The sequence below is a fragment of the Tympanuchus pallidicinctus genome, unplaced genomic scaffold (genome assembly GCF_026119805.1).
Source record: "Tympanuchus pallidicinctus isolate F22 unplaced genomic scaffold, pur_lepc_1.0 scaffold6, whole genome shotgun sequence".
NCBI lineage: Eukaryota > Metazoa > Chordata > Aves > Galliformes > Phasianidae > Tympanuchus > Tympanuchus pallidicinctus.
The window spans coordinates 19,003,000-19,017,211 of record NW_026294780.1 but is presented as its reverse complement, the minus strand read 5'-3'; the positions used below and the strand labels follow the sequence as shown (position 1 = coordinate 19,017,211).

Sequence of the window (14,212 nt, the reverse complement as noted above, 5' to 3'; positions counted from 1 at the left end):
TCTGCTACTTAGCATCCTACAGCTTTCAAGCTGATGGTTGAACAAAGCTCTTGAAAACGTAGGCGCTTTCCAGGTGAAAACTTCTGCAAGCTGAATTTGGACGGGGAATTTAACGCTTTAAAAGGCTGAGCTTCCTCCCCTAGCGAGAGCCGTATAGGGCGGTGCCGCCCCGCCCATCGCAGCGCCCGGCTCCACCCCGCCGGCTGCCCTTCCCGGCGGGCAGCGCGGCAGGGCGGTGAGCACGCATGCGCACTCCGCAGAGGGAGGCCGGGCGACCGTGGGGGGTTTCTCGGCTTGGATCGTGTTCCCCTCTCGCGTGGGACTCCTCCCCCAGACTCTTCCTGCGCCGCCAGGTGAGCGGTGCTGCGCGCCCTGAAGATCGTCCGTAGGGCGGCTCGGTCTCTCGCTGGGGTCAGACCGGTTGGGGGGTACCGGGCGGCCGCGGGGAGCGCAGACCCGTGTCGCGCTTGACCGACATCTGGGGGTTCTCTGGTGTTAAACCCTGAGGGAGCCATCCGAAGCGGCGGGACGGCGTTAGCGGCTTTGGGTTATTTGTGGTAACAATGTTCTTGAGTTTTCGGTGGTAAAACTCCAGCGGTTCGTACGGTTCTTGGGTTTTATACTTTGAATTGTGCCTCTTCTCTCTCGAGATAGCTAAGAAAGGACAATGGGAGTTCAAGGGCTTTGGAAACTGCTGGAGTGCACTGGAAGACCTATAAACCCACAAATACTGGAAGGAAAAATTCTTGCTGTTGGTATCCTTTAAAGTAAGGCTGAGGAGCTGAATTTGTAAGAGAATTTATTCAAACCACTTCACTTAATTCTATACAAACAAGTTTGTTTTGTTTCAAATTATTTTAAATTGTGACAATACTTTGATATTTTGCCCTTCTACTATGTACTGTTGAGACCTCACCTGGAGTACTCTGTCCAAATGTGGAGTCCTCAGCACAGGAGAGATGTGGACCTGCTCGAGTACATCCAGAGGAGCACCATGAAAATGAACCAAGGGGTGGGACGCCTCTCCTACGAGGACAGGCTGAGAGAGCTGGAGCTGTTCATGTTCGTGAAAAGAAGGCTCCAGGGAGACCTGAAAGCAGCTCTTAAGAGAGGCTATAAGAAGGAAAGAGACTTTAGCAGTGTCTGCTGTGACAGGACAAGGGGAAATGGTTTCAAACTAAAACCATTTTCAGTGGGATTTAGATTGGAAATAAAGAAAAAAGTTTTTATGATAAGGGTAGTGAGTGAAGCAGTGGAATTGGTTGCCCAGAGAGGTGGTGGATGCCTCATCCCTGGAGACATTCAAGATCAATCTGGAAAGGGCTCTGAGCAGCCTGATCTACTGTAAGTGTCCCTGTTCCTTGCAAGGAGTTGGACTAGGTGACCTTTAAAGGTTCCTTCCAACTCAAATTACTCTTTGCTAATTGTTTGTAACTTCTGTATGAGCTTTCCTATCATATAAACTTGGTTAAATACTGGAAAAATGTTAGAAAGATGTGGAAATAAGTTATCCTTCTTTTATTTATAAACATTACTGAGGAAATAATGCTTGCTGCACAGCAGTTTCAATTTTGCTTTTTGTCCAGGGCAAGACAAGCAGGATTTATTCTCTGAAGTTCACAAACATATGGATAACAGTGGGTTCAGTAGGCCAAGCATGGAACAGCAAGCCACTCGGTCAAATTTGCACTTTATAGAAACTGTTAACATGCAATCTTGTGTCTATATCATATTATCTCCTCTTAACCATTCTTTAAGATATCAGTATTTGGTTGAACCAGGCAATAAAGGGAGTCAGAGATCGTCATGGTAATACTATACAAAATGCTCATCTCCTCACTCTTTTTAATCGACTCTGCAAGTTGCTGTTCTTTCGAATTCGGCCTGTCTTTGTTTTTGATGGGGAGGCACCACTTCTGAAGAGACAGACCTTGGTATGTACCTTTTCTGAGTCACTGCAATATAAAATATGGTGCATGTCTGTTGATACTGAGTAGCCATTTTAAAATTCCTTGGATTCTGTTTATACTTCTCAGCCATGAGGGTGGGAGGGCTTGAAGCACGCTGTTGTCCAGATGTTCTTCATAATCCCAGTCTTTGTCAGCTCTTGGAGCATGCAGCTTCTCCCTTTTGATTGATATATTTTCAGGTTTGATTTTCACACCTACCAGATTGTAGAGAGGTGGATGATGGCAAAAGACTGACTTCTACTTCAGAATGGATCTGAACATGACTCTTGCAAGCATTTGTACCCAGAACCTGAAAAACACTGCAGTCCCACAGAGGCCACTGACCCAGACTTAGAGGATTTGAAGGCTATGTCTATGTAGAGTGAGTTAGGAGTTGCTCATAGGCTCAGCATGCAGAATTATAAGTGTTGTTTGCTCAATGCATATCTTCAGCATCCAGCAAAATTGACTGGTGTTTTTTGTTCACAGGCAAAGCGAAGACACAGAAAAGAATTGGCCGTCAGTGATTCCAGGAAAACTGCAGAGAAACTCTTGAAAACATTTCTGAAGAGACAAGCTATCAAAGCTGCTCTTTCTGGCAAAAGGCAGGAATAAAAATTATTTTGCCTTTGTTTATATGTGGCAGCTAAGTTTTATATAGCTAAAAATCATTGTTGTCCTCTTTTTTTTTCCCTAAGCAATGAAGTTTATCCCAGTATTTCACAAGTTCGAAGAGAAGAAATTGATGATATTTATGTATTGCCCTCTTTACAGGATGAAGAGAAAAACAGGTAGGTAGAGTTAAGAAAAATAGCTTAAATGATTATAGTAAAATCAGATAAGAATATAAGATACTGTTTTTGAAGTTGTATGAAGATTTTTGATCCATATGATTCCTTAATATGTAGCATATCTTCAGTTTGTGTTTCATTTCAATTTCTTTTTGGACAGATTGGATTGTAGCTTGGATCCAGAGGCCTTCTAGTTATTTATTTTAGGGTAACTAATAGAACAAGCTTTCAGCCTGTAGATTAGATTTCTACCCTGAATTCTTGTTGAGGGCAGAAAGTGCTCCCTCGCTTTCTATGTCTACATCTATGAGAGTAAATGAACCTGACTGTTCAAGTGGGTAGCTGGTGTGTGACAGCTGGATGCTGGTTATTGTCCCCTCATCCAGTGGTGTAGATGCACCAAGCAGAAGTAGACGTATTTGTCAAATATGTCACATCCTAAGTAAGGGCAAGGGATATGATTGACCACCACTGCTTTGCCTGTGTGAAGCCCCATCTGGAGTACTGTGTCCAGGCCTGGGGTCCCCAGTACAGGAGGGATGTGGAGCTGTTGGAGTGGATCTGGAGGAGGGCCACAAAGATGATCAGAAGGCAGGAGCACCTATCCTGTGAAGAAGGTTTGAAGAAGCTGGGCTTCTTTAGCTTGGAGAAGGCTCTGGAGAGACATAATTGTGGCCTTCCAGTACTTGAAGAGAGCTTACAAGCAGGAGGGGGCTGACTTTTTAAATTTGATAGTAACAGGATAAGAGGAATGGCTTTAAATCCAAAGGGGATCTAGGTTAGATGTTAAGAAGAAATTGTTTATTCAGAGGATGGTGATGTACAGGAACAGGATGCCTGGCCAGGTTGTCTTATCTGAGGAGGTGTTCGAGACCAGTTTGGATAGGATACTGGGCAGCCTGATCTAGTGGGTGGCAACGCTGCCCACAGCTGTGGGATTGTAACTAGATGTTCTCTGAAGTCTTCTTCAGTCTAAGCTATTTTATTTGTGTTTGTGTACTTTGCTGTTGTGTGTGGGTTTCTTTTTGTTGTTTGTTTGTTTTTTTTTTTCCAAGTGTCAGGGAGGGAAGGCTAATATCCTTTTGCTTAAAATACACATTTCATTTACCTGAGAAAATGTCTTTTTTCTTGCTGCGATTTTTAGCTCAGAGGAGGAAGAAGAAAAAGAATGGGAAGTAAGAATGACCCAGAAAAAGCTACTACAGGTAAATACGTCCTAATTCCCTTGTTATTGTGAACTATCCTGTCATTTAAATGCTATACTTCTTTAAAAAAAAAAAAAAAAAGAAGTTTGATTTTGATGGTATAGGTGTTACTATAGCATTACTGACCAAGTAAGCAAGGTGATTTTAAGAATGCCATGATTTCCTACAAATCTGAAAACATAAAAGGAATTTTCTTCACTTGAACACAGCAGAATAGGAATTTTTATGTCTTCATTTTAAACTACTTTCTCTGGAATAAGAGTGTGTCTTCTGTAATATCAAAAAATGAAATGTGTGCATTTTTTCACGTGTATGTGCAGATAAGCAGCATATTGAACAGAATTTGCATACTTACCTGAGTACAGAGTGACATTGAAATGCATTGGTCCTTGAGTTTTCACAGACAAACTCTGTATTCCTTTCTGATGCGCTGATCTTAGAGGAAGAGGAGAAAAGAAACACGTCAGCTAAGCGGAATGTGTAATAAATTGTAAAATTATTTTTTCTTTCAAAAACAAACAAACAAACAAAGCCAACATTAAATAAACTCTCTTGGAAACACTGTCAGTGTTGGAAGTAGTTTGCAAAAAAAAAGCCAAAACAACCAAACCTCTTTGGAAGGATAAAACCAGGCTTGCTGAGGCTCTAAAACTGTCTTCTGTGATTCATGCTGAATATATTTTTATGGAAAGAGTGAAACCAAGTTTTAAAGTTATAGTTTATATGGAGTGCATCAAACAGTATAGGAAATGGTAACAAAAATTTTATAGGTGTTTTTTTTTTTTTTTTTTAATTTGAAAGGATGATGAAAATATTTCACTGTTTTTAGGCTGTCATACAAAATTAATGTATATATTTTTCCTGTTTTTTTTTTTTTTTTTAATAGGAACAATTATTTGAAAACCCTCATGCTATAGATATAGATTCAGAAGATTTTAACAAGCTGCCTCCAGAAGTAAAGCATGAGATCTTGTCTGATATGAAGGAACTTACTAAACGAAACAGAACATTATTTGAAGCAATGCCAGAGGTAATATTTAAAATAGTGTCAAGCCATTGTGGTGGTTCTATTACAGATGAATCACGTCTGGAGAGCTTTGCTCACATACTCTTTTTAATGAGAAATGTTATGATAAGGGGGAAGGAAAAGCAAGCAAGTAATGACTCCTAACAGATCCTTCCCATGTGTGCATTCAGTGTCCTGTCTCTTGGTTTCTACTAAAATTGCTAATTCGGTTTGGCAAGAATGAAAAAAGCATGCTGTGTGTCATTCCTCAGCAGCATTATGCCCAATGTTTCAGTTACAAGGAACCTGCTGCTAATGCAGATAAATCAGGCAGAATGAGTGCAGCTTGGATTACAAACCCCCAGATTGTTAGGGGAGCTCACAACTGCAAAAAGACCTGCATGTTTGTAACTTAGATGTGATACCAAAGCTATTCTGAGATGAGTGGGGAATCCTACAGTGCTGCTTGTAGAATGGCTTTCTGGAGCACAAATATTTTTAAATTACAGTATCAGATGAAATGATAGCTTGTGCCTCAGTGCAAGCTAAGCACCATTTTGTGGTGGACAGCATCTTAAAAACCACCCACACGTGGATTCTATTATAATTGCATTGTTGTTAAGATGGGGACTAGTTCTGTTAGCCACCTCGCTTTTGTTGATCACTTCATTTAGATCTCATTGTGTTTAACCAGCATTCAGAACTCCTTAATGGTATCTTTTAGAATTCTGCTGTGTATTGCAGCAGTAATAGCACTGTCACTTGTGAGTGCAGCAGTCAGTAAATGCCAAATGTTGCCTACTTAAAGGAAATAAGAAAATACTTCTATTAAAAGGCTTTCCAGAGCATGGTAATTGTGCTTGATTTAAAGGTGCAGTTAGTGTCATTTTTTGAAAAATTGACTTGGATTCTTTTTTTTTTATTAAGGACTCCAGTGACTTTTCCCAGTACCAGCTTAGGGGTTTGCTTAAGAAGAGTCACCTCAGTCGCTGCATAGAAAATGTACAAAAAGAGTTGAATCAGCAGCACTCGGGTCAAATCCAAACACAATATGACAATGAAGGTGGTTTTGTGAAAGAAATGGAATCTAGGAGGATAATCTCTGAAGACTCTTCTCACTATATCTTAATAAAAGGTATGTCAGGTCTTCACTTTATAAAACCTTTTATTCACTGTGTGCAGTCTGCAGCTTTTAATTTTAAGAAAAGACCTGAATATTGTTTACAGGTGTATGTAGTGAAATTTACTGTACTGTTAGACATAATTGACTATGATTGGCAAATGTAGAAAACTGGCTTATTAATCTTCAAATTATGTTTTTTTTTTTTCTTATGTAGTGTAGAATACTAGTATAAAACAGCATTTTATCTTAAAAAAAAAAACTATTTTTTCAGGTTTTCAAGCAAAAGAAGATGCTAGTAAAGACTTGGAAGCTACTGCAGGACCCTCAACAGAAAGGTCTGAATTGAATAAAATAAATGAATCTCCAGCTAATGCAGAGTTAATTGCATCTGACAAGTTGCAGACAGACAAAGATAACAGTGTAGTCACAGCACCACCCTCTCCCCAAACATTGCTTGCTATCCAGGCAGCAATGGTGGAAAGCAGCTCAGAAGAAGAACTGGGAAATGAAGATAAAGAACGACTAAACCTGACTCGGTCTGTAATGGAAGAAGGCAGTGTGTCTCCAAGAACACTGCGGGCAATTCAGCAAGCTCTGAATGATGATGATGAAAAGGAAGAAGTTGTTACTGTTAGAGCTGATAGAGTGCAAACAGAAAGGTCAAAAGCGAAGGATTTTCTTCTTAGTAGCTCAGATGAGGAAGATCAGATTCCTGAAGTTAAAGAGGATAAAGAAATACTTATATCTACAATTCATTCATCAAACCAAGCAATTGTGCAGGATATTGAATTTGGACAGAAGAGTCAGGAGTTGGGAAAAAATTGTATTACACCCAAGGGCACCAATATGTCCACAGATAAAAATTACTCTTGTGTTGATGATACTGAAAAAGGGAAAGAAGTTGTAGACACAGAATTAAATGGTTCAAAAATAGACTCAACTTATTTGGAAGACAAGGATGTGAACTTGTGCATTCATAAGCCAAGCTGTTCCTCTTCACAAGCTAGTATAGGGCCTTTGGTTCACAGTGAAACAGCAGGATTTTCTAAAACTGAGGAAAACTTGAAAATTTGTGAAATTACAGAGGAAATTCATTCACAAACAAAAGAAGAGAGTATATCTGAGGTACAAAAGGAAACTGAAATTCTTCCACCAACACAAGGTCCTAAGGAGGGAAGACAAGGGACATTACAGTCTGAAGACAGTGATTCTGATGGTATGTGCATTTTAATTGATCAAAAAGATAAAAAAATAAAGCCTTACTGTATTTGAAATCAATTGAATTTAACCTTTCTTTCCTTGTAAGAAATGCTTTTAAACAGATCTATTCCAACACAAGGTCCTAAGGAGGGAAGACAAGGGACATTACAGTCTGAAGACAGTGATTCTGATGGTATGTGCATTTTAATTGATCAAAAAGATAAAAAAATAAAGCCTTACTGTATTTGAAATCAATTGAATTTAACCTTTCTTTCCTTGTAAGAAATGCTTTTAAACAGATCTATTCCTACATGCACTGGAATTGGGAAGAAAATCTGAGCTATGTTTTCCCTACAGTGCCGTGCCTGGGTACACAATATGGAAAAGCAGGACAGATTGTTTTTCTATACCTTGAACTCGATTAACTTAGATATGGATGGTTAACTACTTTGTTTGTTTGTTTCACAGTTCTTTTATCTATTTCTTTCACATTACAAAAGCAAAAGAACAACCAAGCCAGCAAACCCAACCTCAAAACAAAACAAAACAAAAACAAACCAACCCACTACCCCACTAAAACATAAGTTGAAACGCATCTTTTTTTAAACAAACAGCAAAAAGCTGAGCTCTTTGTTCTCCCCTTGTAGGAAGCTTCATTGAAGTGGACAATGTGATCAGTAACGAGGATGAATTTTCTACTGAATATGATGAGAGACTGGGTGATAAAACAGCACTTTCGGAAAGGGAGGAAGATGGACATGATATAGTCACACAGAACTTGCTGAATGATTCTGATGAAATGCAACTGGCAAGCAGTCAGAATGCTGAAAAAGAAGATAATATTAGAGATGCAGGAGATGAGTGGCAAGACATCAGTTTGGTAACTTTGATACTTGTCTTAAGCTGATAGTTAAGTGCTATGTCGCAAAATACTTTTCAAGGAAAACCATCATGGAACTTTTTCATAACTGTAATATATTTATTTAAATTCTGTAGGGGCATTTTTTTAAAGATGACAATTAAATAATACCTGAAATCAGGAGAAGTGTCCTCCTGATGAGGAGACTTAGGTATGATCTTATAATTTACCGCATAAGAGAAGCTATGACAGTTTCCTGACATGAATTAATGGAGCTTGTACTACTAGTTGTGGACATAGGTATTATTAGATAAAGTATAAAATGGTTGAAATGACCAAAAACTTGTTTTATTTTTCAGGAAGATCTAGAAGAATTAGAAAATGACCTTTCTGCTGAACAGGAAATGCTTCAGTCTCAAAAACAACAGCAGGAGCGTGTTGCTTCTTCTGTAACGGGGCAAATGTTCTTGGAAAGCCAGGTAATTCACTGAATCATTTCAGTTTGATACAACATAAGACATGCCCTCCCACCCCTACAGTCAAATGTTTTCCTTTTCTTCCCACTTAATTTTTTTGTATAATTAAAATAGGAGATTCTCAGTCTCTGTGCCTAGTACTTTTTAGAGGAAATTAGGATTTGCTCTGAAATATTAAATACCTCCTAACTGTGAAATTGGCTTTTTTGAGTCACGTATTAGTATATTACAATCCATTTTTCAGATGAAGTATTAACTGTTTTGTCTTCATCCTACAGGAGCTTCTCCGCCTATTCGGCATTCCGTACATTGAAGCTCCTATGGAAGCAGAGGCACAGTGTGCTGTATTGGACCTCACTGATCAGACCTCTGGAACAATCACTGATGATAGTGATGTTTGGTTATTTGGTGCACGGCATGTTTATAAAAATTTCTTCAGTCAAAACAAATATGTGGAATATTACCAGTATGTTGATTTTCAGAACCAGCTGGGTAAGGGCCAGTGACTGTAGATACAATCTTTGATAAGACACTTTTTTTTGCCACGTATCTTTCTGAAGTTGGATTTCCTACAGAAACAGATAACACATGCATAAAATGCAGCGTTCTTTGGAAAGTCTCTAAAGACATTCAGTTGGATTGCTGTTTTTATTGCCAGATGGAAATTTATTTTGGATATGTTGACACATAACGATTAAAAAGGAATCCTACGTACTATGTAAGAAAGTTTTTCAGTTAATATTGACAGCTTTTTGTTCTTGAACTTCCTAATCAGATTCTTGCTAATTATGATGAACTGTTGAGCTTTAATGTTATGTAGTATATTGGAGAAAATATGAACTAGTTCTGCATAAACGAGACAATAATAATAATAAAAAAAAAAACCTATAACTCTTTTTAAAGTCACTCTGATCTTTGAAAGATCACTCTATGATCTTTGAAATCATATTTTAATACCTTCAGTATGGGAAATTCAGCGTGCAGTGGAAAATGTATCTCTGTTTTCTTTTCTCAACAAAGAGAAGGCTATTATTTTACTTATTGTTACTTATCTTAGATATGCCACTGTAGTTTACTTGAGAAGAGCAAAATAGCAAACTGCTTAATTAGCAAATACAGCTATGGTGCTTGAGGTAGCAGTAGTTTATTAACACTGCTCTAGAATTAATTTAGCAAATCTGGATGTTAATGCATGTATATTTCTTTCTTTCTTTGTCTTTCAGAAAATACAGTATTTTTAATTTGTAAGGGAACATATGAGGAATGCGGTGGCTGTATTTGGTTTACACTCTTTCTTTCACAGGGTTAGATCGAAACAAGTTAATTAATTTGGCATACTTGCTTGGAAGTGACTACACTGAGGGAATCCCAAACGTTGGCTTTGTAACTGCGATGGAGATCTTAAATGAATTTCCTGGACATGGATTGGAACCTCTTCTAAAATTCGCGTATGCTTTGCTGGATTTTATTGTTTTTCTTTCATATTTTTCTGTAATGTCAATGTTGGTCAATATACTTTCTGCTCTTAAGTATACAACAAAATGTGTGACCATCATCAAGGAGGCTAACTGAACTATGAAATATGTAATCCGTTGTATCGGTACTTAAATGGCAGGTAATCAAAATGATGTGTTGATGCAGCAATTACAGCAAGACTAGTGAAGACAATAGAACAGCTTTAAAACTGTGCAACTGCCTCCAAGTTCATTGCAGAGCTGGATCCCTAGTGGAGTCAAGGTTGTTTCTCCCTGAGCATGTGAGAAGGTGCTGTAGCTTGCCCATAGAGAAAAGAGACTTGATGACCTGGAAAGAGACAGACAGGTAGGCTGTGGGGAAGAACAAAGTTTGAAGTGTGCCAAGCCAATTGTATTGGCCGTTGTGAGAATCACAGACTCGTAGAATCTTTTTGTTGGAAGGGACCTTAAAGATAATCCAGATCCAACTCTCCCGCTGTACACAGAAGCACCTTCCATCCCTGGAGACATTCAGGGCCAAGCTGGATGTGGCTCTGGGCAGTCTGGTCTAGTCGTTGGTGGCCTTGCACATAGCAGGGGGGTTGAAACTAAATGATCTTTGAGGTCCTTTTCAACCCAGGCCATTCTATGAATCTGTGATGCCACTAAACCAGGTTGCTCAGAGTGGTTAGAAGTTTGTATGTTTGTTTTTTTGATCTCTGGTTTTTATACCAAAAAAACTCCAAAGAATGATTGTTACATCCCTTTGGCTTCTAAAGTGGAATCCAGGTAATGTTTGCTACCTTGGCTGACAATGGCTGTGTTTACTGTATGTTTTGTCCTTTTTACTTTCAGATTCTTATGCCCTTTTGGCCATTATCATTTGAAAATCTCCTATCTCATATCTTGCACTAGCTGAAGTAGGGAGTCTGATTAAAGCCATTTAAGATAGCAAAGTGGCTGTTGGCAATTCAAGTTACATTTTATGGGAACAAGTGAATGCTTTTCTCTGTTTTTCAGTGAGTGGTGGAACGAGGCTCAGAAGAATAAGAAAATCAGACCTAATCCACGTGATACCAAAGTCAAGAAGAAATTGCGGGAGCTGCAGCTTTCTTCAGGTTTCCCAAATCCAGCAGTGGCAGAAGCATACCTGAAGCCTGTGGTGGATGAGACAAGGGGCTCATTCACATGGGGAAAGCCTGATGTAGAGCAGATTAGAGAATATCCTTTTACTATAAGACAGGAATTGGTAGCTAAAAGTACTCAGCTTAAAGTTCGTATGGCTAGCTAGTGCCTCAGTAACAGAGTGTCAAATTCTTAGCATCTCACTGGTGTGACGGACCTCCTTACCCACATCTAAATGTACTTTCCTACACTGATACTAACTCTGGAATTGAAAAAAAATGTAGATATATGTACATGGCATTTGAGGTTGTGCTGCCCTTCTGCTTCACTCTGAATGCAGGGTCTTACTGCTGAACTGACTAACTTGTGACATTATAATTCTATAACTGTACTGTCACAAGTAGATTTCAAAACCTGTTTATTCACCACATTCTTTGCAATAATGCCATTTCTTGCAACAGTTGTAGCTTGAGCTGCAGTGAATTGTTGAAAAGTGATGGCAACGCATACAGAGTTAATAGTATTTTAAACAGTAAACCAAAATTCCAGTATTTGTAAATGTAAAAATAAGGTTTATTTATAGATGTTGTATTTTATGACAATGCTGCATAGCCAAAATGCACTTTTTCTTTATGAAGACATGCTTTTGGAAATGCTGATGTTAGAGTTCTGTACCTAACAGAGATGTAATGTCATGATGGAAATACATAGCGTAACATTAGAATCATCCACATAACTTGGCTTTAATAACTTAAGATATTTTCTGTTTTTGTAGTAGTAAAATCTCTGAAGAAACTTTCCTCTAGGCATTGGTTATTTGCAGAATTTCTATTTTTGTGTTTACAAAATAGTAGCAATATCCATTTTGTAATGTTCCTTAGCTTTCTGCATATTCTGTAAAGATCACTTTGGCTGGACTAGGGCAAAGACAGATGACATCCTTTTGCCTGTGATAAAACAGCTGAACTTGCAACAGGTATGGTACAGAGCAATGTATACCTTAAGGCTAGCTGGAAAAATGTAAGAATCATTTTGAAATGAACAGCAAGGCTATATGTTTCTCAGAAACTGGGATTTGGGCATTTTTTATCTTAATGTATATTTATATTTTAAAATCTTTAAATGATTCTCTAGATTTTATTTCTTTATGATCGGGTTTATTGTGAGGCATTCTACTTAATTTCAGTGGTTGCAATTTTCATAGTTGATATAAAGCTTTATCACGTAGCTACCTCAAATCCAGGTTGCAGGACATAAATAGAACTACAAGTACCTCCAGTACATTTAGTGCTTTTAAAAGACACTATATTGAATCTTAAAATGATTCATAAGAATGCCCCTAAGATTTTAGTGAAGATTTTAAGTGAAATGGACCATTGAGTACCACACTCATTCTGTAAGGAGAAGTGCGGAATGAACTATTTATCAAGAGCCCCTTTATAATATTATTGTTCTTCACCAATAAATGTGCTGTGAACTTTCATACAACTTAAAAGTGAATAGTGATGTATGCTGTGATACTCTGAAAGTCAGTGGTAAAATGGTTTGCAAAAACCATTCTTCTGCTATCAGTGAGATGTAGTCTGCACCAATCTTCTAGGCTCTCTCTGTCAGTCAAAGGAGTGAAAAGTACCACAAAACAGGTTAAATCCATATACTTTCAGACTGACTAGAGCAACCTGTGGAAGCATCTGTCTCTTAGCCAATTTTATGGATAATATAGAGGACTAGCATAGTTTGTACAGCAAGCCTAGTTGTAGTTAACAGATTCGTTGTGTTTGACTACTTCTAGTTCTACTCTCAAATCTGTAGCAGCACGTGATACAATTCCATTCAAATGACAGCATTTTGTTGCAGTAGCGTATGCAGATACAAAGTGCACTAACAGTATCCCCTTAATAAACATTCTGTTGTTTTAACAGCTTGCAGCTTAGCATTTTTTTGCAAGGATATACTGAAGAACACAACAGAGATTCTGTGTATCAGGTTTTAAAGTAGACCTGTGTTTCTACGTAAAATCACACGCGCAATGTTAATAAAAAAGTTCACTCATTTTGCCCATTATTTAGTTTCTATCAAAGTTCTCATTGCATAATTTATAATAAAGTGCAGTTATTACTGGCATCATGCATCTTATTATCTGTGTGCATTCTGATTTCGTTATTCTTTATCCTGCTTTAATTTATAATGCTTTGTACTATAACTTAGGTAACAACTAACTTTCTGTCACAAAAGCATCCAAAGCTGTTTCACTGTTTTTTTTTTGTTGTTGTTGTTGTTTTGTTTTTTAATAGACTCAGCTTCGAATTGATTCGTTCTTCAGATTAGAACAACATGAAAAACAAGCTATTAAAAGTCAGAGACTACGCAGAGCTGTGAGTTGTCTAAAGAGAAAGGAAAATGATGAAGTTTCAGAGGCTACTGCTGCTATGGAGGAAGAACTTAGTCAGCACAAGGAAAAGAAAGGGGAAAGTGCTTCAGGCTGCACAGATCATCAAGGCATAGTGACAGAAATTCAAAGTGGAAAGAAAAGAAGGCATTCAGATTCCAGAAAAGTGCATTTATTTGGAGGTGGTTTTGTTGGGAGTTTGCATCTTTCAGAAACTTCTAGTGACTCCTCAGCAGAAGAATCAGATAACAGAGATTTAGACAAAAGAAGGAAAATTGCCTCTAAAACAGAGACAGCAGACCACAAAAAGAGCTACAGTAGCTCAAGTGGTGAGGATGAAGAACTGGGAAACATGATTTTGGTGACTGCCAAACCTGTATTTAAGGGCAGAAAACAAAAATCACGAAGTAAGGGAGGAAGAAAGAAGAGGAGGTCTTAAAGGAAAGAAGTCATAAAAAAGCAGACTATGTAAATGGGCTTTATTACTTAAACTCTGTAAGTATTCTAATGATTTTTTGGTATAAAAACAATAAATTATCCTTATTAATCATGCATTTGTCATGAATTGTCTTTGTGTCCAGAATTTAAATAGGGATTTTAAACAAGAAAAAAAAAAAAAAATACTTTCATCACAA

General features: G+C 38.1%; 1 protein-coding gene across 2 annotated transcripts; it reads left to right on the top strand.

The window, feature by feature from the left end:
* Window positions 1-215: 215 nt before the first annotated feature.
* ERCC5 (ERCC excision repair 5, endonuclease) lies at window positions 216-14,131 on the top strand. Of its 2 annotated transcripts, none has more exons than XM_052705851.1 (16): window positions 216-353; window positions 655-755; window positions 1,759-1,934; window positions 2,439-2,554; window positions 2,648-2,740; window positions 3,885-3,945; window positions 4,832-4,975; window positions 5,879-6,086; window positions 6,346-7,290; window positions 7,922-8,154; window positions 8,493-8,612; window positions 8,888-9,101; window positions 9,913-10,057; window positions 11,084-11,286; window positions 12,082-12,164; window positions 13,483-14,131. In XM_052705851.1, exons 2-16 carry the CDS (start codon window positions 668-670, stop codon window positions 14,014-14,016), a joined length of 3,363 nt encoding a protein of 1,120 aa, XP_052561811.1. In that variant the 5' UTR covers window positions 216-353; window positions 655-667; the 3' UTR covers window positions 14,017-14,131. The 2 variants fall into 2 exon arrangements, with proteins under 2 accessions (XP_052561811.1, XP_052561810.1); XM_052705850.1 differs by having other exon boundaries at window positions 221-353; window positions 651-755.
* Window positions 14,132-14,212: the final 81 nt, after the last annotated feature.

What these genes read in the sequence shown, in the direction of transcription:
- ERCC5 (XM_052705851.1), top strand. Translation starts at nt 668, where the DNA reads ATGGGAGTTCAAGGGCTTTGGAAACTGCTGGAGTGCACTGGAAGACCT. An exon ending in TTCTGAAGAGACAGACCTTG is followed by an intron (nt 1,935 to 2,438) that starts GTATGTACCTTT and finishes TTTTGTTCACAG; the next exon opens with GCAAAGCGAAGACACAGAAA. An exon ending in AACAGCTGAACTTGCAACAG is followed by an intron (nt 12,165 to 13,482) that starts GTATGGTACAGA and finishes GTTTTTTAATAG; the next exon opens with ACTCAGCTTCGAATTGATTC.